Source organism: Chanodichthys erythropterus, chromosome 14 (genome assembly GCF_024489055.1).
Source record: "Chanodichthys erythropterus isolate Z2021 chromosome 14, ASM2448905v1, whole genome shotgun sequence".
NCBI lineage: Eukaryota > Metazoa > Chordata > Actinopteri > Cypriniformes > Xenocyprididae > Chanodichthys > Chanodichthys erythropterus.
In genome coordinates, this window is record NC_090234.1 from 36,362,984 (window position 1) to 36,388,879 (window position 25,896).

The 25,896-nt window shown below is 36.2% G+C and overlaps 2 protein-coding genes across 4 annotated transcripts; one reads left to right on the top strand and one right to left on the bottom strand.

The window, feature by feature from the left end:
• The first annotated feature begins 4,737 nt into the window (after positions 1-4,737).
• Positions 4,738-11,943, top strand: gmppaa (GDP-mannose pyrophosphorylase Aa). 3 transcript variants are annotated; one of them, XM_067409192.1, is made up of 14 exons: positions 4,980-5,029; positions 5,394-5,463; positions 5,668-5,702; positions 5,986-6,083; positions 6,188-6,291; positions 6,406-6,598; positions 6,809-6,868; positions 7,011-7,141; positions 8,758-8,892; positions 9,016-9,113; positions 9,201-9,247; positions 10,880-10,972; positions 11,073-11,241; positions 11,326-11,943. In XM_067409192.1, exons 3-14 carry the CDS (start codon positions 5,672-5,674, stop codon positions 11,424-11,426), a joined length of 1,260 nt encoding a protein of 419 aa, XP_067265293.1. In that variant the 5' UTR covers positions 4,980-5,029; positions 5,394-5,463; positions 5,668-5,671; the 3' UTR covers positions 11,427-11,943. The 3 variants fall into 3 exon arrangements, with proteins under 3 accessions (XP_067265292.1, XP_067265291.1, XP_067265293.1); XM_067409191.1 differs by lacking the exon at positions 5,394-5,463 and having other exon boundaries at positions 4,738-5,029; XM_067409190.1 differs by lacking the exons at positions 5,394-5,463; positions 5,668-5,702 and having other exon boundaries at positions 4,738-5,029.
• A 574-nt stretch (positions 11,944-12,517) lies between these two features.
• Positions 12,518-25,367, bottom strand: si:ch1073-416j23.1 (rac GTPase-activating protein 1). The gene is made up of 16 exons (XM_067410170.1): positions 25,271-25,367; positions 23,970-24,172; positions 23,587-23,723; positions 23,430-23,502; positions 23,234-23,290; positions 22,157-22,255; positions 21,210-21,351; positions 20,989-21,134; positions 17,412-17,573; positions 17,227-17,322; positions 16,801-16,999; positions 15,292-15,397; positions 15,064-15,196; positions 14,846-14,972; positions 12,684-12,795; positions 12,518-12,602 (listed from the first exon to the last, which is right to left on the bottom strand). The coding sequence occupies exons 1-16, from the start codon at positions 25,350-25,352 to the stop codon at positions 12,548-12,550; spliced, it is 1,929 nt and encodes a 642-aa protein (XP_067266271.1). The 5' UTR covers positions 25,353-25,367; the 3' UTR covers positions 12,518-12,547.
• Positions 25,368-25,896: the final 529 nt, after the last annotated feature.

The following is a 25,896-nucleotide window of genomic DNA, read 5'->3' on the forward strand; positions in this document are numbered from 1 at the left end:
ATCAAACTTTCAAACGGCTGCTCAAATGATAAATTAAATGCTCAAATGCAATTTCATTTCCTCATTCGGGGAAGCATGAACTGTATCAAAAATCAAATTAAAACTAATTTGTATTTGATTTTTAATTTTCATTATCAACCCAGTATAAACCTGTCATAATTAAATATATAATTCAGTGCAGTGCACAAATTATAAATCAAATGCTTAAACCGACATTGCAAATGATAAATCAAATTCAAATGAGGTGTGTTTTTGTTGTTGTTGTTGTTGTTGTTTTAGAGAATCAAATAATAAAAAGCATTTATTATAACATTGATGATAAGCCTCCATACATCCAGTTTCCATATCGCTTATACTATAGCTATTGGGTTGCAGGTGAGCTGGATGATTACTGATGTGCAGCATTACTGACGTTAGTATAATGTTAGAATAACGTTATGGGAATGTTAGAATATCATTAGGAGAATGTTAGTATAATGTTAGAATAACGTTATAGGAATGTTAGAATAACGTTAGGGGAACATTAGTATAATGTTAGAATAACGTTATGGGAATGTTAGAATATCATTAGGAGAATGTTAGTATAATGTTAGAATAACGTTATAGGAATGTTAGAATAACGTTAGGGGAACATTAGTATAATGTTAGAATGACGTTATGGGAATGTTAGAATATCATTAGGGGAACGTTAGTATAATGTTAGAATAGCGTTATAGGAATGTTAGAATAACGTTAGGGGAACATTAGTATAATGTTAGAATGACGTTATGGGAATGTTAGAATATCGTTAGGGGAACGTTAGTATAATGTTAGAATGACGTTATGGGAATGTTAGAATATCATTAGGGGAACGTTAGTATAATGTTAGAATGACGTTATGGGAATGTTAGAATATCGTTAGGGGAACGTTAGTATAATGTTAGAATAACGTTATGGGAATGTTAGAATATCATTAGGGGAACGTTAGTATAATGTTAGAATAACGTTATAGGAATGTTAGAATAACGTTAGGGGAACATTAGTATAATGTTAGAATGACGTTATGGGAATGTTAGAATATCGTTAGGGGAACGTTAGTATAATGTTAGAATGACGTTATGGGAATGTTAGAATATCGTTAGGGGAACGTTAGTATAATTTTAGAATAACGTTATTAAAATGTTAGAATATCATTAGGGGAACGTTAGTATAATGTTAGAATGACGTTATGGGAATGTTAGAATATCATTAGGGGAACGTTAGTATAATGTTAGAATGACGTTATGGGAATGTTAGAATATTGTTAGGGGAACGTTAGTATAATTTTAGAATAACGTTATTAAAATGTTAGAATATCATTAGGGGAACGTTAGTATAATGTTAGAATAACGTTATGGGAATGTTAGAATATTGTTAGGGGAACGTTAGTATAATGTTAGAATAACGTTATGGGAGTGTTAGAATATCATTAGGGGAACGTTAGTATAATGTTAGAATGACGTTATGGGAATGTTAGAATATCATTAGGGGAACGTTAGTATAATGTTAGAATGACGTTATGGGAATGTTAGAATATCGTTAGGGGAACGTTAGCATAATGTTAGTATAACATTAAAGTAATGTTAGAATAAGGTTAGGGGAACATTATCATAATGTTAGAATAACGTTATGGGAATGTTAGAATATCGTTAGGGGAACGTTAGTATAATGTTAGAATAATGTTATGGGAATGTTTCAATATCATTAGGGGAACGTTAGTATAATGTTAGAATGACGTTATGGGAATGTTAGAATATTGTTAGGGGAACGTTAGCATAATGTTAGAATAACGTTAAAGTAATGTTAGAATAAGGTTAGGGGAACATTATCATAATGTTAGAATAACGTTATGGGAATGTTAGAATATCGTTAGGGGAACGTTAGTATAATGTTAGAATAATGTTATGGGAATGTTAGAATATCATTAGGGGAACGTTAGTATAATGTTAGAATGACGTTATGGGAATGTTAGAATATTGTTAGGGGAACGTTAGCATAATGTTAGAATAACGTTATAGGAATGTTAGAATAACGTTAGGGGAACAAACGTTATAGGAATGTTAGAATATTGTTAGGGGAACGTTAGTATAATGTTAGAATAACGTTATGGGAATGTTAGAATATCATTAGGGGAACGTTAGTATAATGTTAGAATAACGTTATGGGAATGTTAGAATATCATTAGGGGAACGTTAGTATAATGTTAGAATGACCTTATGGGAATGTTAGAATATCGTTAGGGGAACGTTAGTATAATGTTAGAATAACGTTATGGGAATTTTAGAATATCATTGGGGGAACGTTAGTATAATGTTAGAATAACATTATGGGAATGTTAGAATATCGTTAGGTGAACGTTATTGTTAATTTACAAATATTACTAAAAATATCATGATATCATGGATCATGTCAGTTATTATTGCTCCATCTGCCATTTTTCGCTATTTTCCTTGCTTGCCTACCTAGTCTGATGATTCAGCTGTGCACAGATCCAGACGTCCTGCCCTTGTGTAATGCCTTGAACATGAGCTGGCATATGCAAATATTGGGGGCGTGCATATTAATGATCCCGACTGTTATGTAACAGTCAGTGTTATGTTGAGATTCGCCTGTTTTTCGGAGGGCTTTTAAACAAATGAGATTTATATAAGAAGGAGGAAACAATGGAGTTTGAGACTCACTGTATGTCATTTCCATGTACTGAACTCTTGTTATTCAACTATGCCACGGTAAATTCAATTTTTAATTCTAGGGCACCTTTAAGGGTTAAGGAAACATTAAAATAACATTAGGGGAACATTAAAATAACGTTGGAATAACCTTAGAATAACATTAGGGGAACGTTAGAATAACGTTAGGAGAATGCTAGAATTACGTTATAGGAACGTTAGAATAACGTTAGGAGAATGCTAGAATTACGTTATAGGAACGTTAGAATAACATTAGGGGAACGTTAAAAAAACAAACAAAAAAAAAAAACATAAAAAAGAACATTCTGGGAACCAGAAACTAATGTTCTGGCAACCAAAAAATGTTAGCTATTTATGCTGTGAATATTTCAATTCAAAATATTTCACACACATTACCATTATTAAAAATGCAATAATTTAAATTCATCTTTCAGATTTCACTTCCAAAATATTAATGCTGTTTAAAAATACAACCTATAAAATTCGACTAGCAATTTTCGGTCTATTTTATTTCGCTTCACAAATTCGATTTCACAAATTCAGTGGTTCAAATTCAACATTTCACATCCAGGAACTGCAAGAAAAGCCGGTGCCGCTAACACGTGTTGACGAAGAGCAGAGCAGCAACCTCTATGAAAGCAACAGTTAGAAACAGGTCATTCATTTATTAACACAGATTTGCAGAAATAGAGCAAGCCGTAAGTGAATGTGTGATGATTATCAGGGCCAATATAAATGCAGAGAAGCTGATAAAGACACAAAAGCTGCATTTATGTTTAATTCAGTGTCTTTACGGTTATTTATTTATTGTTTTTTGCAGGTTTCGTCCTCCATATAAAACCAGTGGCAATCTTTATTAAATGCAAGCAATGGTATCTACTTTAGGAAATACATTTCCCCTTTTTTGTAATCCCCACATAACTCTAAATTACTGTATGTGGGCAATACAATAGATCAGACTGAGATATGTATTAGATTAGGAAATGAAATCTAATAGATTAGATACTTTTTTTTCTTTAATGCTCATTGCATGAAGCATAACATTTTCTTGATTGTAAATAAAAAATAAAAAAAATAAAAAAATAAACATTTTCAGCATGCCGTGGGTTGAAGAGATTATGAAAATGTATGAGTGTAACCTCTATTCCTCCTTATAATTCTACATTAGCATGGAGTCTGAAATGCCCCGCAGAGGATCTGCTTATCAGAGTCCTGCAGGAGTCAGAAACCGCCTCTATTCACACCTTTGAAAGCTCTTATGATGTACAAGTGAAACACCCTTTTTTGTCAGTTTACTGGACACAACATCAATACTGAACATTTATTTGCACATCATTCAGAATAATTTGTCTGATACCACAATGCTTCTGATACTGGTAACAGTGTGATAGTTATTTCCCCATGTGTTTTTGAAATTAACAGTTACAAAAACTGCAAATGTTGAAATTTAGGTATAGATTAGAATGGAAAAGAACTGCCTGGAGGCTTTGGCTGGCGGATAAGACACGGTCTCGTGTTCATGCAGCAGGTTGCAAAATGTGTCTTATGTGTTTGTGTACAGGCCTGCACTTCTCTGCAGTTTTCAGTCTAGATACAGCATTAACATACACCACAGCACAATGAATTATTCAACAAGCTTTTGCATTACACTTTCAACAAGTAGAACCATAACAAAACTACATATACTACTTGAGTAAGAGATAATAATAAGCAGGAACTCGAAAAGATGATAAAGTACACAGAACACAAGTTTACACAACCATTAATAAAGAACAGAATAAATGTTCAGTTTACTTGAATATTTTGAAGGGATGATATTTTTCTATGTACAATAATGTAAAAAAATTAACAAAAAATGAATAAGGCAAAACAATTACAAGTGATAGAATTTTATTTTATAAATAAAAAACTTCAACTGTATTGTTTATCTGACTATTTCTTTGTTTATAATTACGTTATACAGGATTGTGAGGATTATGACTTTTATTTTGAAAACAAATGATCTCTCTCTGCACTTCCGGAACTGTCACCGTGAGCTGTTTGTATTTTACGATGCTGTCATGTTGATTACTTTGCAATTGGCTAGATGAAAATATTTTTTCTTGTATTGTTTTTTGCATGTTGAAGCCAAAGATGTAAGGACATTTATGCACAAAGTGATTTACTGAAGGAGTTTGGGTAACGTTACTTACTTCCTTCTCAACCGTCCGTTTACTCAAAACTCAACAGTATTTTTTAGAGCTTTTTGGTTTTTCATATACAAGAAGAAAATAAGTAAGTTATGCTGAAGGCTGTCATTCTTATCGGAGGTCCTCAAAAAGGTGAGTAAATGTCCCTCACACTCGTATCATTCAATATTGAGTGAATAGAATAACTAGACAAATATAAAACACGTTATATCACCTGGTATATGATGTGTGTGTATGTCTAATAGCATAATGATCAGTGAACAGGTCGATGTCTTATTGTTCTTACTGTCTATAATATAATATATCCATATATATATAGAACGCATTCTATAATTGGGGGTACATTTCACAGCAGCAACAACAAAAAAGTACCAAAACAATATGCTTTCTCAATTAAATGACTGTTGTTTTCGGTTTATATATTTCATCAGTGTAGTTGTCAAGCTTATCCATTAAACATCATTTTGATATTACAAGGGAAAGGATGTTTTCCCAGGTTAACTTGTCAATTATTTTACGGACAAACTGTATGGCATTACAGACTCTGATTAAGGGCTCCACTTCAGGTAATTTTAAATTAATTTTTTTATGAATTTTTTTTTGCGCACAAAAAGTATTCTTGTTGCTTCATAACATTAAGGTTGAACCACTGTAGTCACATGAGCTGATTTTAGTACCTCTTCTGGGCATTGAAAGTGTAGATTAACTTGCTGTCAATGCAGGCCTCACCATCGGATTTCATCAAAAATATCTTAATTTGTGTTTTGAAGATGAATGAAGGTCACGGGTGTGAAACGACATGAGGGTGAGTAATTAATGACACATAGTAACATAGTAGACAATTCCCAGAGACAAAAACAGAGACCACAAAAACTAATTTAATGGACATCAAGGCAATTTCAAGCAATGGAGAAAAAAAAGTAATGGATAAAATATGATTTTTGTGAAGAAAATTGTTAAAAAAATATAACAATTGACATGAAATGTACCCTACATTATAGAATGAATTATAGATGCAGAGTGTCTGATTTTGTGAATTATATATATTTTAGAGTATTTGATTTTGTATTTTCCTGCTGTTTATACAGGGACCCGATTTCGCCCGCTGTCTTTTGAGGTGCCCAAACCTCTGTTCCCAGTGGCTGGAGTGCCAATGCTGCAGCATCACATTGAGGCCTGTTCTAAGGTATATATTCTCAGTTCATATAGCGATAAATAGGTGCTTTATTGAGTCCCGTTATGCAATTAGTATTAATATTTAATACATTGTTTGACCTTTTTTCCCTAAAGCTTCCAAATATGAAGGAGATCTTACTCATTGGCTTTTATCAGCCCAATGAAGAACTTAACAGGTTTTTGTCATGCGCCCAACAAGATTTCAAAATATCAATAAGGTAAGTTACTGTATAATATTTATATTATTATAATATGTTTGTATTTATTGTTTGAAAATCAGAAAAGTTCCTACAATCAAGTGTTTCATTTATATTGTCCTAAATCCCCCTTAGATACCTTCAGGAATATGCTGCTCTGGGCACTGGAGGAGGAATCTACCATTTCAGAGATCAGATCCTGTCTGGCGGTCCAGAGGCATTTTTTGTCATGAATGCTGATGTGTGCTCAGAGTTTCCTCTGCCAGAGATGATTGACTTCCAGAAGGAGCACGGAGACGCTTACAGTTTTATCATCCTCGGCACCACTGTTAGGAATTCTTATGTCTTGTATTTATGTGTAAACCATTTTATAATGCAGACTGTTCCTGAGCACAAGCCGGGCAACTTATAAAACAGGATTCTCAATTGAGTATTAGCTTGTTTTTAACTAGAGATTTAGTAATCAATCCATGATGTTTTGTTATGATGTGGTGGTGCTTGAAAATCAAATGAATAAACTTAATTATGATTGTTTCAGGCCAACAGAAAACAGTCCCTGAACTACGGCTGCATTGTTGAGAATCAACAAACTGATGAGGTAATTGTGTTTTCAGTGTGGAAGGATACATTTGATATGTTGGGGATTTCAAACATTTTACTACAGTTAATATTTAATTGATTACTTTTAAAACTTAAAGCAATAATAAATAAGATCCTAATTGTCTCATCATATCCCCCAGGTCTTGCATTATGTAGAGAAGCCCAGCACATTTGTGAGTGACATAATCAACTGTGGAATATACCTGTTCACTCCGGAGATATTCCAGCACATCGGAGAAGTTTTCCAGAAGAACCAACAGGACATGCTGTTGTGAGTGGGACAAATGCTGTAGGGTTCTTGAGTGGAAGTGCATGCATACTTGATACATTTCTTTTCCTTGGTTCTCTTCATTTGTTTCCCCCCCTCTATCTCCTTCCTGTCTGCCATCATTCTGTTTCCTGTTCCATCATCAGATATTCGTATGAGGGGTAAGTTTGAATGTGGGCTGAAGCTCTGGTTTGGTTATGATGTAGACTGCTTAGGAGCAAGTGTGATGTAGGTTTTGTAGTGAGCGCACCTGCTTGAATGATCTGTAAACTAGATTCATGTTAGCATGTTGTGATGAAAACAACACGTCACGCTTTTTTATACCTTTTATGAGTAGGGTTTGATCTTTGAAATCCCCTTAGAACCGCTGCCTGATAAAAAGTTTGTTTTAATGTTCTTTCATCAAAATTTAATTTTCTTTGCCTCTGAAACTACTTTTCTTTTTCTGTTGACTTAACCAAGGTCTGGTGGATGGGAATAATAATATTAACCAATAATATTATAGCCTAATTATCAATATCCAATAGGGATGTAACGATACCCTCATGTCACAATTTGATACGTATCACGATACTGAACTCACAATACGATATTATTGTGATACTTCAAGACATATGGTAAAGGTTAACAAAAAAATTAACTGTTGATTAAAATGCTAAATTTGGTATTACATTAGGGTGGAAATGAAAAGGCTTGGACTTGGTGCTGGTAACCCAATGCACAGGAAAATGGTGACACCAGAATAAAAATATTCTTAATTCTGAAGCTGGAAATACAGAAAAATACAAATATGCTTGCTTCCGTCAGTCGTATTTTTTAAACTCGATTGTTAGATTCGAATAGCAAGCAACTCTTACTGCACGCACGCACCACAACAGACTTTAAGAAATTATGGTTGAAATAAAATGCTGCGTGGAGTCAACCAATCAAAATGCTGTGTGAACTCAACCAATTAGCATGTTCAGTGCCCAAGTCCCACCCCCGAAAGTTCGGGAACTTTGAAAAAGTACTACCTAGTGAGCAGGTACTTTCTTAGGGTGAATTTTCTCCCAGAACTTCATTTAGACCCTGGTTCCTGCAGTCGAAACCGAGTACCACCGTGGCTTATCATGTTATTCCCAGTGCTTCATGGAAGTGTGTGATTTGCTTTCAGTTCTCTGATTGGGGGGAGATTTCTCTGCAGAATCATGAGTAATTTAGTTTTTTCACTATAAATTCTGTACTTGATTTTTAAAACATAAGTTGAAATAATGTGGGCTGATTGCTTCAACTAAAGCATATGAAGTCTGACTTTTCATAACAAGTTGTTGTTAAAAAATCAATTCCCCTTTGGAGAAAATTAATGTGATTTTTATTTCCTTAACCAGACTTGTTGCACTCTTCTAAATTTTCTGATTTACTCGTGAATGTGACACATTTTGAAAGCTGAATATACTGCACATGCCATTTCATGTTGGTTTTAACACACTGCATCTTCAGCATTTACCTGTAATTTTCATTCATTTGTACCTATTCAGATTATCCTTCCTAATTGTTTGTCCATTATAGTGTCATGTCGTCCTCTGTCCTGGATATTAGAAAAACTCTATTTGGTACTATGCATTGTGTGCTGTTCTCAGAGAAGAGCAGTCCAACGGCTGGCATCGGGCAGAGGTGATCCGCCTCGAGCAGGACATCTTCACTGCTCTGGCAGGACAAGGCAAGCTATATGTGTACAAAACAGACCGCTTCTGGAGCCAGATCAAATCTGCAGGGTTAGTTCTTGACATATAATGTGTCATTAGACTTATGTATTGATTGTTACTGCATTTTCTCTGTGACCACATTTGATAATGTTTGTATTATTATAGTTCATGTTATGCCCTCCTCTTTGTCAGATCTGCGATCTACGCAAGCCGATTGTATCTTAACCAGTATCACAAGACCCATCCAGAGAGGTTAGCTACTAATACAGATGGAGGGCCGAAGACCAGAGGTAAATGCTTCATGGAAATAGGAAATTTTTATATCTGAAAATGCTCTTCATGCAGTCCTTCTAATGGATTTTTTTATTTTATTTTAGGAAATGTTTATATACATCCAACTGCCAATATTGATCCAACTGCTGTAGTAAGTGTTTCTCTTTTATAGTTAAATTGATATTTAAAGTTTCTCAACACAATACATTTGCAAGGTATTAAACATTTGAAATTAGATACTTCTGTGTAAAATGGTATGTTCAGTAGGAAATGTGCAGAATATTACCAATAAGTATTTGATTTGAACTTAAAGGTGCCATCGGAGGTTTTTCAAGATGTAATATAAGTCTAAGGTGTCCCCTGAATGTGTCTGTGAAGTTTCAGCTCAAAATATGCCATAGATTTTTTTAAAATAAATTTTTTTAACTGCCTATTTTGGGGCATAATTAGAAATGCACTGATTCAAGCTGCGGCCCCTTTAATTCCTCACGCTCCCTGCCCCCGGAGCTTGCGCTTGCCTTAAACAGCATAAGCAAAGTTCACACAGCTAATAAAACCATCAAAATGGATCTTTACAAAGTGTTCATCATGCATGCTGCATGCATACATCAGACCATTTAAGTACAGTATTTATTTGGATGTTTACATGTGATTCTGAATGAGTTTGAGGCTATGCTATGTGGCTAAAGCTAACATACACTGTTGGAGAGATTTATAAAGAATGAAGTTGTGTTTTTGAATTATACAGACTGCAAGTGTTTAAAAATGAAAATAGCGACGGCTCTTGTCTCCGTGAATACAGTAATAAACGATGGTAACTTTAATCACATTTAACAGTACATTAGCAACATGCTAACGAAACATTTAGACAGACAGTTTACAAATATCACTAAAAATATCATGATATCATGGATCATGTCAGTTATTATTGCTCCATCTGCCATTTTTCGCTATTGTCCTTGCTTGCTTACCTAGTCTGATGATTCAGCTGTGCACAGATCCAGACGTTAATACTGGCTTGTCTAATGCTTGAACATGAGCTGGCATATGCAAATATTGGGGGCGTACATATTAATGATCCCGACTGTTACGTAACAGTCGGTGTTATATTGAGATTCGCCTGTTCTTCTGAGGTCTTTTAAACAAATGAGATTTATATAAGAAGAAGGAAACAATGGAGTTTGAGACTCACTGTATGTCATTTCCATGTACTGAACTCTTGTTATTCAACTATGCCAAGGTAAATTCAATTTTCCATTCGATGGCACCTTTAAATATGTTTGGTTTGATATTAACATAACATTAATTTACCTGTGCAGTCTTGGTCATGTCAAAATAGATTTCCTAGTCAAGTGATTAGGATATTTTGCCCAGACTTTTTATTATGAAGGGCCAAATGTCAAACTTGATTGAGGGGTGTGGGCCAAAAGTGCAGTAAATGTTGCATTATATCCAACAATTTTATTTATGTAAAAATATATACAAATTAATTAAATTTGTCTCCAATTGTTGTGACAAGACATGACAGACACAGGCCCTGGTTTGGGCTTCCCTGCTTTAGAATAACATGCAGTAAGGAATCACACACAGCTGGACCCAGGTCATTATTATTAAACTATAAAGGGTTCATTTTGAGAGACGACGAGGGAATCTTGTTCGTCGTTATTTCTGCAATTTAACTTGGTGGCACAGAGATTGTTGTTTTTAAAATATTTTGGACAGTTGACTTTTATCATTTATATATCTATAATTCATGTTATATTGGTGCTTCTTATCCCTTCAGTTAGGTCCAAATGTGTCCATAGGAACAGGAGTAACGATTGGCGCAGGAGTTCGCGTGAGGGAGTCCATCATCCTCCATGGTGCTACTTTACAGGTGAGTTCAGGCCACATTCTCTCTGTATTGCTTTGTCTGGGAATTGAAATTAATGACTCATTACACAATATACAGTATTTATACTGACTGTCTTCTGTAGGATCACAGTTGTGTGTTGAACAGTATTGTGGGCTGGGGCAGCACCATTGGCAAATGGGCCAGAGTAGAAGGAACCCCTAGTGACCCGAATCCTAATGACCCGTATGCCAAAATTGACAGCGAGACACTCTTCAGAGATGGAAAACTAACACCCTCCATTACAATTCTAGGTAATTTTATAGGACAACATCATGAATATATTATATTTTTGAGAGTGATTCATCTAAAGACTGCTTCTCCCTCTGTCTCATCAGGCTGTAATGTAAATATCCCATCTGAAGTCATCATACTCAACTCCATCGTCCTGCCACATAAAGACCTCAACAGAAGCTTCAAAAACCAGATCATACTGTAGTTTGTTTTGCTTGTATTTATGGCATTAGCATAGAAGTAAAATGGATCTTTGAAATGAAACATTAATAATGGATGAATCATCTGAAGATTCAGTGGTTTCATGTAAAAGTGTCTGGTGCAGTATTGTGCACATGGATTAACCACCGGTGTCTTCGTGTCAAAGCTGGATAAAACAAATGCTAAAATAATTCTGCTACAACAAATCTTCACTTTGTCAAACTGTTTCTGAAATTACTTGAAATGTATCTTATTTACAGCTTGTTGGCTCCCTTCGTGTCAGTGAAATGCCAAAGAAAGGCGCAAAAAAGCGGGTTATTTGTGCACTCTGTTACCATTTCTTTCCAGCATTTAACATGTCATGTAGAACAAAAAAAATGGTAAGACAAATGGTAAAATCTTGTAATTGGATACCAGTTGTGTTGGTAATTGTTTTGAATAATTGATGTTTCTGTGACTGCTCTCCGTATGAAAACCGAGCACAGTGCAAAAGTCAGACGTCTGCAATAAATTATATTTTGATTAAGTCACATGAGGTAGAAGTAATTTACTGCTGCCCTTGTAGAAAATCACAATGTCTGTTTTGTGCTATAAGACCATCAATTATTTTTCTTAAGCTAGAAAGGCAAAGACAAATTATTCAATTACAGACATCACATTATTGATAGAAAAAAAGCCCCAAAACATTTTTGCAGTTTGGCAAGAGTTAAAATCTCCCACTGCTTTTATATTCATTTATAACACTGCCTGACGTCTGAGGGCACTAGTGCAGACATTGGCATCCCAATGTGACCGATACAAAATACACAAGACAGAACATAAATTCATCTAGTTTATTTCAAATCAATACACTATTTCACCATGTTTATACCATTTCCTTTATACAAAATTACAAAAACACTTAAACCTTCTACAAAAAATGACCAAGAGTGTGGTCTCATGTTCCAAGATTTTTTCTTTCTGGACAGACTTACATTCATAAGAAAAGTTATTTTCCAAGGTAGGATATAAAGTGCTAAAGTTTTTCATTTCGAGTGGTAGGAAAAAACAGTTCAAGCCACCAAAGCAAAGTGTCCTTGTGAAACTACCTGGCACACAAAATACACATTTATACACACACATAAATCATTTGGGGGATGTAAAGAACTTCCTTTTTCCTGGTTCATTTCTTGGTTTGCTTCTAGAAAGGAGAGAATGGTTATGAAATCATGCAATACTAAGCTCAAGACTATTAAGAGTTGCATGAGGAATAGTAGCTTACGGGTTATTGAAAGTGCCACCAAAGTGCTTGATCCGACCCTTAATTGAGCCGCTAGATGTAGTTTTAGAATATTTGCTCAACTCAGGAGAGGTCAGAGGTTTGAATATCTTATCTGAAAGACACATTCAGGAACAAAATTAATGATTCAAGGTAAAAAGTAAAAATGTTAGATCATAATTTAAAGGGACCTTTCACCCAAAAATGAAAATTACCACGATTTACTCACCCTCAAGCCATCCAAAGTGTATATGACTTTCTTCTTTCAGATGAATACAAACAGAGATATATTTAAAGGTGCCTTAGATTTAAAAATTGAATTTACCTTGGCATAGTTAAATAACAAGAGTTCAGTACATGGAAATGACATACAGTGAGTCTCAAACTCCATTGTTTCCTCCTTTATATAAATATCATTTGTTTAAAAGACCTCCGGAAAACATGCGGATCTCAACATAACACCAACTGTTACGTAACAGTCGGGATCATTAATATGTACGCCCCCAATATTTGCATATGCCAGCCCATGTTCCCAACATGAAAGGCATTAGACAAGGGCAGACTGTCTGGATCTGTGCACAGCCGAATCATCAGACTAGGTAAGCAAGCAAGAACAACAGTGAAAAATGGCAGATGGAGCAATAATAACTGACATGATTCATGATAACATGATATTTTTAGTGATATTTGTAAACTGTCTTTCTAAATGTTTCATTTGCATGTTGCTAATGTACTGTTAAATGTGGTTAAAGTTACCATCGTTTCTTACTGTATTCACGGAGACAAGAGCCGTCGCTATTTTCATTATTAAACACTTGCAGTCTGTATAATTCATAAACACAACTTCATTCTTTATAAATCTCTCCAACAGTGTAGCATTAGCCGTTAGCCACAGAGCACAGCCTCAAATTCATTCAGAATCAAATGTAAACATCAAAATAAACACTGTACTTACGCGATTAGACATGCTGCATGACGAACGCTTTGTAAAGATCCATTTTAAGGGTTATATTAGTTGTTTGAACTTTTTTTATGTTGTTTAAGGCAAGCGCGAGCTCCGTGGGCGTGGAGCATGAGATTTAAAGGGCCACACACCCTGAATCGGCTCATTTCTAATTATGCCCCAAAATAGGCAGTTAAAAAAAATGAATTACAAAAAATCTATGGGGTATTTTGAGCTGAAACTTCAGACACATTCAGGGGACACCTTAGACTTATATTACACATTTTAAAAAAGTTCTAGAGCACCTTTAAAAATATCTTGGCTCTTCCAAGCTATATAACGATTGATTTTGAAGCCAAAAAAAGTGCATCCATCCATCATAAAAGTACACCACATGGCTCCGGAGGGAGCGTCAGACCAGAAACACAAGCTTGTGCAAAAAAAATTACGCATTTCGCTGCATTCCAAAGTTCAAGTTTGGTGAACTCTGACCTGCGACTTTGATTACGTGAAGGCGTGCAACCAGTGAGAATATCGATTCGTCACGGCATGACCTCTTGGCTGTATTAAAAGAATGATCTTTTTGCAGTAAAGTCAAGTAGGTTCTCTATTTTTACATTTTGAATGTATTACTTTAAGTTATATGTTGAATTCATGTTCGTAAAAAGGACGCTGTAGACCGTGACGTCATATCACGACCGTTACAGCATCCAAAGAAATTTTGCACGTTCAAAGTCTAGTGTGAGCGCGGCTTAAGGCTGTGCAACAAACTCATGCTTTTTTTAGGGGTTACTCTTCCGCCGCAAATTGATGCTTACGGCCGTATGCTGGAAGCTATAGTTATTATAGTTAATGTTTTTAAATATGGATATTTTTTGTACAAAAAAACAAAACAAAAAAACATTGCTTTGCTTCAGAAGGCCTTTATTAACCCCTCAGAGCCGTGTGGAGTACTTTTACAATGGATGGAAACACTTTTTTTTGGCTTCAAAATCAGGCCCCCACATTCACTGCCATTTTAAATATATCTCAGTTTGTATTCATCTGAAAGAAGAAAGTCACATACACCTTGGATGGCTTGAAGATGAGTAAATCATGGGATAATTTAATTGTTTTTTAGTAAACTATCCCTTTAAATGCCATTAAATATGCAATAAGTGAGCAGTTTAATTTTAACCGGCCGACGTTTAACTCAAAACATGGTGGATACTGATGCATGTACCTCTGCTAGTGCTTGGACAGACATTGCTGACGTTGGAATCGACCACAGGAGGGACAAGCGGATTCTTCTCCTCAGCTAGAAAGCCTTCCCAGAAATCTGAAGGAAAAGACAGTAACCGAGCCACAACCTGTTGCAAAGAAGTTAGAATATGTTTATTTCTTAAAATATAAGGTCAATACAAAAGGAATTGATCACATCCTGATTTTCTAGCAACTCACTTTGGGTTGTGTGTTTGTGTCTCTCATAATGGTCATGGGAGAAGGTTCTAGCATCCCATGACCAATGATAGTGGGGCCAAACACTCTGGACAAGTTATTCTGATCCATTTGACACAACGGACTCTGCATTACCCTGAGAAACACCATGAATGCAGATGCAAAACAAGCAAGCACACTTAAAAAAAACAAGTATATGAAGGCAGAGTTGCCTAAATTAGAACATTTTACCTCTGCAAATGCAGGATTAGGAAGGCCAGGGTGTCTCTGTTAGGCTGCGGCAGCTCTTTGATATTCTTTATTAATGTTTCTATGCTCTTGTCTTCATCAGCCATCTCTGTGAGTGAAAAAAATGTTTTGTCGAGCCGGCCACAGTATCAGATTCAATTACGCTCCATTGCAAAAGCAATACATCAGATATTATAGGTGAATTAATCACTTGATCAACTTTTCTGACTTTAAGGATATCAGCTTTCATGGAGCAGGAACATAAACACCTGTAGCAGCGATGCATTATGAAGGACTTTCTCATTTACATGCTACAGCCATTCCTGGCCAAGGAAATTAGACAATATGACTCTCCCCATGACATCCAATCCAATTTATAATTTAAAAGGGAGGTACTTTACCCTGGAGTCATCCTGAATCTATGAGGGCTAGGGGGAGAAAAAAACTCCATAATAATAGCGGAAGCACCCTGACTGCTCCTAAATCTGCCACTTACCCTCCATTCAGCAGCAGCGACTGAAATTAAAACGCTGAAAAAGACAAGCGCTGGTTTGGGAGATAACGTTCGACATTGATTGTTTCCAAGTCATCAGGGACTTGTCAACTATATCACAAGTAATGGGAAATAACCATCCGCCCTAAATGAACGAGGGTAGCATACGTCCTCATGCCTCCGGCGTACACAAGAGCCAGACGCTTGTTATAGAATCCACCCTCTGCAAAATTGCAACCATTTTGTATAATCTAGTCAGACTGCTCAAAGATTTTCAAATTTTGAAAGTCAAATTGAAACTATTAAATGTCAGGACAAGTTGGGTTTCCAACTCAATGACTCTGTTCCACAAATGTCAGTTTTTTTCTGCACTGAAAAAGTTTCACCCAGTGTTTCACCCAGTTGAGATCTGTTCATTTGAGTTTGGGTTGAGATCCAAGTAGGTTAAGGCAAGAGTCCAAATGAATCTTGGACTTGGATTCAAGTACTACAATACTGATTTCACCTACCAATGGCACAACTGGTTAGACACGTGGAATGGGAAGAGGAAGAGGAGGAAGAAGATGAAGAAATGTTTCTTGAGCAGCAAATCATCATCATAGAATGATTTCTAAAGGATCATGTGACGCTGAAGACTGGAGTAATGATGCTGAAAATTCAGCTTTGCCATCACAGGAATAAATTAAAATTTAAGATACCGATATTGTATTAATACTTCACAGTATTAGTGTTTTTACTGTATTTTTGATCAAATAAATGCAACCTTGATGAGCATAACAGACCTTTCAAAAACAAAACAAAACAAAACAAAAAAAACTTTACCAACCCCAAACTTTTGAACAGTAGTATATATTTAAAATTGAAATCAAATCTTCTCCATAATATTATTAAGAAAACCCAGTAGCCCCTCACTGCAGAAAAACATGAGATCCAGGGGGCGGAGAAAAGTGGGAGGAGTTGGATCTAGATCGCCCCCTGGATCTCGTGTTCTGCAATGAGGACCATCTCAGAAAACCTACCAGAAGCTTCCATAAATGTTCTGTGCAGCTTAAATGTTATGAGAGGCTCTTTGAGTTTCCTCAGGAAGTCTTTGAGGAGTCCACAGACAGCATGAACCTCTTCTACTTTGTGGAGCATCAGCGGGCCTTTCCCACACACGTATTTCTCCCTCAGTTCCTTCACCATTCGCTCTCCTCCCGGCACTCTGTAAATGCCCTTCTACATACCCCAGTCAACCATAAAATAGAAGTGAGATATAGAGAAATTTAATTTGTCAACTGTATACACTGTAACTGGATGTTGTAATATACTGCAATATGATAGAAAAGATTTGTTTCTTAAATCCAAATTAAGCTTAATTATACAGAGCTGTGTTTTGAGCTCTGTAATTATACTTTCAGCTTGAGAAACCATCCCTGTGTTGGTGTATTATTTAGTAAAAACACCTCTTCAAGTCCTCTTCTCTCAATTTCATGAACACACTGAACAATCAAAGAGGGAATCCGTGGACGTGTGGAGGGGGCAAAGCTTTCTAATGTCTCCTAAAAAGGGGAAACAAACAGAACTTTTTAACATGCCATCTTTACATAAAGATGTGTATGTACACTACTACAGTATGAAAGGTGAATACCTCTTTGGGCTGAGCTGAACCATGAGCATTAGGGCTGCACTTCTCCAGACATAGTTGCTTACACTCAGGATGGCTCACCACTCGACAGTCTCTGCATTTTATGGCCATCTTCCCAAAGCGAATCCTCTTCCCACATGGTACACATGTCTCGGGACGAATCACCTAATCACAAAATATAAAATGCTGACTCAGTGGTCGACTGGAACATGCACCGTGCCATCAAACACAGACCCCGTTTACACCTGGTATTTCTTACTTGTTATAATTATGTTTATTTTATTTTAAGTTCAATTTATAGTTTTTTTCTCCACCATTTTCCACCCTATGACCCTTACAATTAAAGCCTGTATTACACTCTGGCATTTTCATTAAAAAACACAATAAGATGTGCTGTACAGACTGTTAAGGTCAGACTAGTGTTATTAGGGGTCTTGCTAAAAAAATAACCCCAGCCACTTATTTTAAAGGTGCCCTAGAATCAAAAATTTAATTTATCTTGGCATAGTTGAATAACAAGAGTTCAGTACATGGAAATGACATACAGTGAGTTTCAAACTCCATTGTTTCCTCCTCCTTATGTAAATCTCATTTGTTTAAAAGACCTCCGAAGAACAGGCGAATCTCAACATAACACCGACTGTTACATAACAGTCGGGATCATTAATATGTACGCCCCCAATATTTGCATATGCCAGCTCATGTTCAAGGCATTAGACAAGCCAGTATTAATGTCTAGATGTGCACAGCTGAATCAACAGACTAGGTAAACAAGCAAGAACAATAGCGAAAAATGGCAGATGGAGCGATAATAACTGACATGATTCATGATAACATGATATTTTTAGTGATATTTGTAAATTGTCTTTCTAAATGTTTTGTTAGCATGTTGTTAAAGGGTTAGTTCACCCAAAAATGAAAATGATGTCATTAATGACTCACCCTCATGTTGTTCCAAACCCGTAAGACCTCCGTTCATCTTCGGAACACAGTTTAAGATATTTTAGATTTAGTCTGAGAGCTTTCTGTCCCTCCAATTAAAATGTATGTACGGTATACTGTCAATGTCCAGAGAGGTAATAAAAACATCATCAAAGTAGTCCATGTGACATCAGTGGGTTAGTTAGAATTTGTTAAAGCATCGAAAATACATTTTGGTCCAAAAATAACCAAAACCACGACTTTATTCAGCATTGTCTTCTCTTCCGGAATCCTTTCCATTGAATTGATTCCATTGAATAGATTCCATTGAGTTGATTCCATTGAATCCTTTCATCTGTCGGCCTTGGTAATGCACGTCGCCGTGGTTGTTTTTGGCGATTAGGACATCCGCGACATGCACACTTATGCACCATTTAAAAAAAATATAGCAATACCAAAATACAAACAATGTGTGTTCCGAAGATGAACGGAGGTCTTACGGGTTTGGAACGACATGAGGGTGAGTCATTAATGACATAATTTTCATTTTTGGGTGAACTAACCCTTTAATGTACTTTTAAATGTGGTTAAAGTTACCATAGTTTATTACTGTATTCACGGAGACAAGAGCCGTCGCTATTTTCATTTTTAAACACTTGCAGTCTGTATAATTCATGAACAACTTCATTCTTTATAAATCTCTCCAAAAGTGTGTAATGTTAGCTTTAGCCATGGAGCACTATCAAACTCATTCAGAATCAAATGTAAACATCCAAATAAATACTATACTCACATGATCCGAAGCATGCAGAATAAAGACGAACATGTTGTAAAGATCCATTTGAGGGTTATATTAGCTGTGTGAACTTTGTTTATGCCATGTTTTATAGTTGAGAGCTCGGGGGTCAGGGAGCACAAGGATTTAAAGGGGCCACAGCCTGATTTGTGGTCCAGGATACACCAGTTTGCTTTTATTGCCGTTTTTGGAGCTTGTGGTGACTACAGAGACCGCGTTTTTTTTTTTTTTTACAGTGTGTTCAGGGGACAGGCAGCTAGCGGATAGTGAGATGTTTGCTGTATGTGACAAAAAATTTTTTGGCCTAAAAACGCATTACATTGCTTATGGGGCATTGTTAAAGGTCCTCTAAGCGGTTAAAAAAAAATAAATAAAAAAAATAAAATCTATGGGGTATTTTGAGCTGAAACTTCAGACACATTCAGGGGACACCTTAGACTTATATTATATCTTGTGAAAGAACGTTCTAGGGCACCTTTAAACAATTGTGAACCAGAAACAGTGCCTTTGGCAGACATTTCTTATATTGCACTGGAATAATAGCATGATGAACACTGTATAGTAATACAATTATATTATAAATTATTTTATTTTATATAATAAAATCATGTTTATTAAAAATGTTGATGTTCATATATTAAAATACAATATATTTTGACATGGTTTATATTATATTGTAGCATAGGAGGACCAACAAGTGAACGGTGATGAAATGAGAGACATAATATAATGTAATTGTATAAAATTTAAAAGTTATAATATAATGTAATGTAATCTAACTATTTTATCTGGACTTTTTCAGAGTGTGATGACACATTTCCAGTTATTAACATCGTAAATCTAGCTACTTTTTTTTAAAAATATATTTTCTTCTTATTTTTTTAAATGTACATTTATATGACCATACTTTGCGTTATATTACTTTGGAATTAAATTACAGAAAACTAGTAAATGCTGCTGCGTGAGTGTTTCTAATACACCGGCTGAGGGAGTGATTGCAAATTCGACATCTTTCTGTCTTCTGACCAATGTAATCTTAAAGGTGATTTACTTAAAAAATATTTTTTGTTATGCTGGTTGAAAGTTTCTTCACATACCGAAAGCAAGCAATAAGTTAAGTGGTCTAAATGTATTTATATCGTCTTTGGAAGTCGTAGGAACATAAAATGTTTGTCCAATCAGATCCCTCAGTCCAAGGGATACAATAGGATGGCTTACCTGCCTGTCAACGTATGTTTTACATACCCTCATGCACCCTATTCGCACAGACATCATACGACATCAGCGCATTTCATGTGACAAACTCCAGTCACAAGCACCACAACCAAAACAGCAGCCATGTTTTACGTTTACTTCTGAACAAAAATGAGCTTATGCTGCTTTCACACCATAACTACTATAATCTGTAAGAGATGGAGTGGTTTGTGACTCTAATTTATGTCTTTCAATGGCAAATGAACGCTATCAACGCTGAAATGAATCTGCAGCAGTCAAGTGGTACTGGTCAGTGCTCTTTAAAGTTGTTTACGTTCATTATTATTGTAAAGTTATGTGCTTTGAGACAGAAGGTAGTTTAACAGCGTCTCTTGTGGCGCTTTTGTTTGCTCCCTGCTGTACGTGTTCATGTCTTTTGGAGGAGGTGTGGCTTTGGAGACGCTCTAATGCTTTCAAAGCTAGCTAGCTATTGATAGCCTCTCTCCGAAAATAACCTATCCTACCTTTAAATATCTAGTAAATTCATAGAAACTATTAGAAAAAAAAAACATCTAATAAATGTTTGATACATGACTCATGAAACAGATGTTAATACCAGGTGTAAAAGCCTTGCAACATGTTGAGAAGTACTACTGAATGGCCTCCTACTGTTTTTTGTTGGAATACATGCTGCAAAGTCTTATCGACGGTGGGCGTGAAGTCCTGAGGGACAGCTGGCTCAGGGGCGATCACCTCCATTTCAACCAGCGTTTCAGCCTCCGTGACTTCACTATGTGCCCACACAGACGTTTGTTCTGCATGCACAACTCTGGTTAGTTTGGGAAGGTTAGAACGTGTCAATGAAAGTGGCGCCTCTGAGGCTTATTTACCATCAACAGACGGAAAATGTTCATTTCTGAGAGCTCTGGATGGATGTTCTGGAGTCTCCTGGGTTATGTCTATTACCATGTGAATCTGACCTCCATTCTCTGGGGTAGTGACAGACGCCTTCACAACAGTCGTCTCGATTTCCTTAGCACATACAGACAAACACACACACACACACACACACACAAAAAATCCATTTGAAGCCAATCATTCCTTCTGCTGGAATGTAAGACCCTTAGAGTAGCATAACAATTGGTTATCTAGCTTGTGTCCACGTTCCTGGCAACGAGGACAAATGTAGTTTCTCAAAGTGCCAAATTGCTTTGCTTCTCTTTAGTGATCAGTGCCAGCTGAGTGGGAGTGATATGTGTCCCATGGAGGGAGACAGGCAGGACATGGTCCACTGCTGTTCTCATCAGAGCAGTGTGGTGGTGGGCGTGGCCAATCTGATGGCAAGCAGTCAGATGAGGGACTGATGAACGAACGAGCTGATGAGAAGTGACACCAGACTAACCTAAAGAGGGGATATGATCCCCTTACTGATAGAAGGAAAAAGAAAAATGAAGTAGGCTGTACATTTCACAAGATATTCCTCACATTTTGCTAACTGTGTGCTACAATCCCAACTGATATCTAAGCCAGGAGGAGCTTTTTCATTAAACAGTAAATGGCAATTTAGGATTACTGAAGATTTTAAAAACTTAACTGACTGTGAAATTAACAGGATGACTCAAAGTGCCTCAACTCAAAAGTTACAAACGATGCATGGCGGCATCAAATATTCAACATGCAGATCATTTCTGTTTAACGTTTTTTTTTTTTTTTTTGCTCGATTTTATTATTATTAATTTTTTATACAAACACTTGTCTGCATTTATTTGTTCAGAATAAATGAGATGGGGGGGGGGGGGGGGGTTACATATTAGCCCTAATAAACTTCTATACCAACCTTATCCGGTGGTCTAGTCCCCAGTAGATCCCCTGAACGCCCGTTGATTCTCCCTCGTTTTGAAATCGGAGGACCAACACTTGGGCCCATTGATGAACGCTAAAAACAAGCAGTGATAAAGTGAGATACATTACGACTTGCACAAAATTAGTCATTAGTCCCAAATGATGCACCATACACTATGCACTTATACGCTATGTACTAAACCATGTATTGTATGAATTTTATAAGGTTATTTTGTCATTCAAAATTCGAAATTTGTGTTCAACATTCCACTCTTTGTTTTTTTGGTTAATTGAGTGCTTTCTTTTTGGAATTTTTCACTGTGAACACACTACTTGTGTGAACGCACTACTATTTATACTATAAAAAGGCACAGAATGGTGCATAAGTATGCAAATTATGTATACTAGTCTAGCACACATAATGAGATCACTTTTATAACTTGAGAAATCTGAAAGAGAAATTGGGAATATCAAATATCTATATAATGATGCAAATTTACTTATTCAAATAGTAAGCCAGAATTAGTGCAGAAGCTTAAATATTTCATATTCATATAAAAAAGCAAAAACACACTGCTGCACATTATTCATCATTTTGTAGAAGTACTGTAGAGTTCAGAAATCTTGCTGAATTTTTGTAGAAAAGGTACATCGCTATCTTGCTCCGACCAAAGTAACTTGAACGCACCTAATGTTGTAATTACAACTTCCCAATTCATAAATACGAACGTCCCAGGAGGACTTTAGGAGGAAAGCAGTAATATCTTACATTGTTAAAAAAAGATATCCATTTCAAATAAAAGCTATTCATCAAAGAACCCTGAAAAACATGCATCATAGTTTCCACAAAAATTCAGTGTTTTCAATATTGATAATAAGAAAAGTTGCTTGTACACCAAATCAGCATATTAGAATGATTTCTGAAGGATCATTTGACACTGAAGACTGGAGTTATGATGCTGAAAATTCAGCTTTGCCATTACAAGAATAAATTACACATATACATACGTACACACAAAATATCTTTCAAAAAAAAAAGGCAGCAATTATTAGGAAAACTGGCAGCACTTACTCTTCTCTCACGAGCTCTTGACTTGAGAGGCTTAACAAACGCTGTGCTGTCCAGGTCCTAGAAATCATACCAGTGAAATAATTTTTAGAAACAATTGTTTTGAACTTTTCAGTGATTTTTATGCATATTCACTTTGCTCGTTTCTGACAATAATTCTACATCATAAATAAAAATGATACTAAATGTGATACTTCACCAAATCATCATCCGTTCTGTCATAACTAATGTCAGAGTGCGACAGGAAGGAGGACTCGTCGATCACTGATAACCTGATATAAAGACACATGATGGAAAACAGCATTGCGAAAGGGGGAAAACACCAGTGAACTGAGAACTAAATGAAGTTGAGGTACCTTCTTCCTCTGTGTTGTGGGACACTGGCTCCTTTGTGACTGAAGCTGGTCAGCATTGACCTCTGCTCATCATTGAGACAGGCACTTGACTTGCTGTCATGCACCAGTACGTCACATATCAACTGCATCTGCCGCTCCTGTCAAATGAATTAAGATGCGATAAAGACAGCATAAGTATCATTAATAAACTCTCACATGGATGGTCAATAAATCAAAGAGCACTTCTGTTTTATGAACTTTCATTAACACATGACTGTCCACATTCACATGAACATTATGGGCCCTGTACTAAGCACTTACAGCCCTCAACCAAGTCCATACGTAACGCAAGGTAACGTAACGACATATAATGAAATGAATGGCTATGTAATTTCTTAACTAACCAGGCACTGATAGTCTGCCTCAGCTTTGTAGCGCTTCTTGATCTCCACATCTAGCTGGTTTCGAGCATGTTTGAGTTTGACCTCCAGAGCAGCTCGAGATACGTCAGACTTCACTAGGAGCTCCTTTTGTTTTTTCAGCTCCAGCTCTGCATGCAGCCATTTCTTCCGGGCAGCTTCAAAGTTCCTCACCACCTCAATAAATTCTTGTAGATAAGAGACAACTGGTGAGAATTCAATATGACAATATATATTCAGATCAAAGAAGGACTATCAAGAAAAACACGCATATTCTAAAAGCAGTAGTTTCTTTTAATTCTAGAACAAAGATATGAAGGAGTTACTAAATGGTTAAATGGTGGTAAAATAAATGCTTTTAACAAAGAACCACTTTCCCTTTTGCTTCCAAAATGTTAAATAAATCCCCGGCTTCCAAAAGCGCTGTACAAACAATACACCTTACATTTTTCAGATGTCTAAATTATCCCTCGTTACACTATAATTGACTTGACTTCCCTTCTTTTTGACCTCCATGTGAAAATAACAGTAATTTCATAATTATTAGTATTTTTTTTTTTTTTTTTTTTACCTCCAAATGATTTTAATATAGCCCTGCTGCAATGGACTGGCCATCCATTCATGGGGTTTTCCTATGGCCCGAGATGCTGGAATAGGCTCCAGCATCCCTGCGACAAGTGACAAACGGTTTGGAAAATGGATGGACGGTTTTAATATGTTCCTCTGACACAATGAAAACCCAGCAGACATATTATTGAAGTTCAATCATCTCTTTTATTATTATATAGAGTGGGCATGCATTTTCCAGAGTTGTGATTGCTATCCGAGACAGTAATGTTTCTGTTTTGGGTCAAATGGGAGATTAATTTAGCCTCAGCAAAAATACCCTTTTACAGTGAGTATATCAATACTACCATTTCTGAAGTATCACATGACACTGAAGACTGGAGTAATGGCTGCAGAAAATTAATCTTTGCCATCACAGGAATAAAAAGAAAAGTAAACCAAGAAAAAAAATGCAGCCTTGGTGAGCATAAGAGGGAAAAAAAATCTGATTTCAAACTTTTGAACGGTAGTAACATGGACATTTGGGGTTTTAAAAACAGAGGGGGAAAAAGCACTAGCGAACAGATTAATCAAACAGAATTAAGCTTTTTGGATTACAGACGTATTGGACCTATGGGACAGGTAAATATGTTTTTAATTTGAGTTCAAGGTCAAACATATGATATAATATAATATTACAATTTTAAGAATGAATCTAAATAGGGCCGATAATATCTTACCGAGCTCAGAGTTAGTAGCTTCTTCTATAGCAAGCCTTTGCAAACACAGACCGAGGACTTCTCTTACAAACTGATCCCCCATGGTCGAGTCAGCTGATGATCCCGCATCAAACTCAAACAAGTCGCTTTAAATGCGTCACGTGAGTGTAATAATGTCACGGGTCACATGGATGTAGTTGCTTATGCAGCAAACTGGACTTCATCGTTTCTGAAACTCTGCATGTGGACCATTAAACGGATTATCGTTCCGGAAGTCCATCCATCAGCAACAACTGGAAAGTTTTTCATCAGTTTTCAAAGCAACCTAGCCTCTGAGCCAAGGTAAGTCCAGCTTTTAATTCACTAAAGGACCTGAAGTGGTTTGAGACTTTAATTACAGCTGCCATGGCATCGCGTCTGCTGATATTTACACTGAAATGGTGTTGCTTTTGCAGTGCATATTATGCGTGTATGTGCATTATAATTATTATCTTTTTAATACAGTTAAAGGGTTAGTTCACCCAAAAATGAAAATTCTGTCATTTATTACTCACCCTCATGTCGTTCTACACATGTAAGACCTTCGTTGATCTTTGGAACACAAAATAAGATATTTTTGATTAAATCCGATGGCTCAGTGAGGCCTG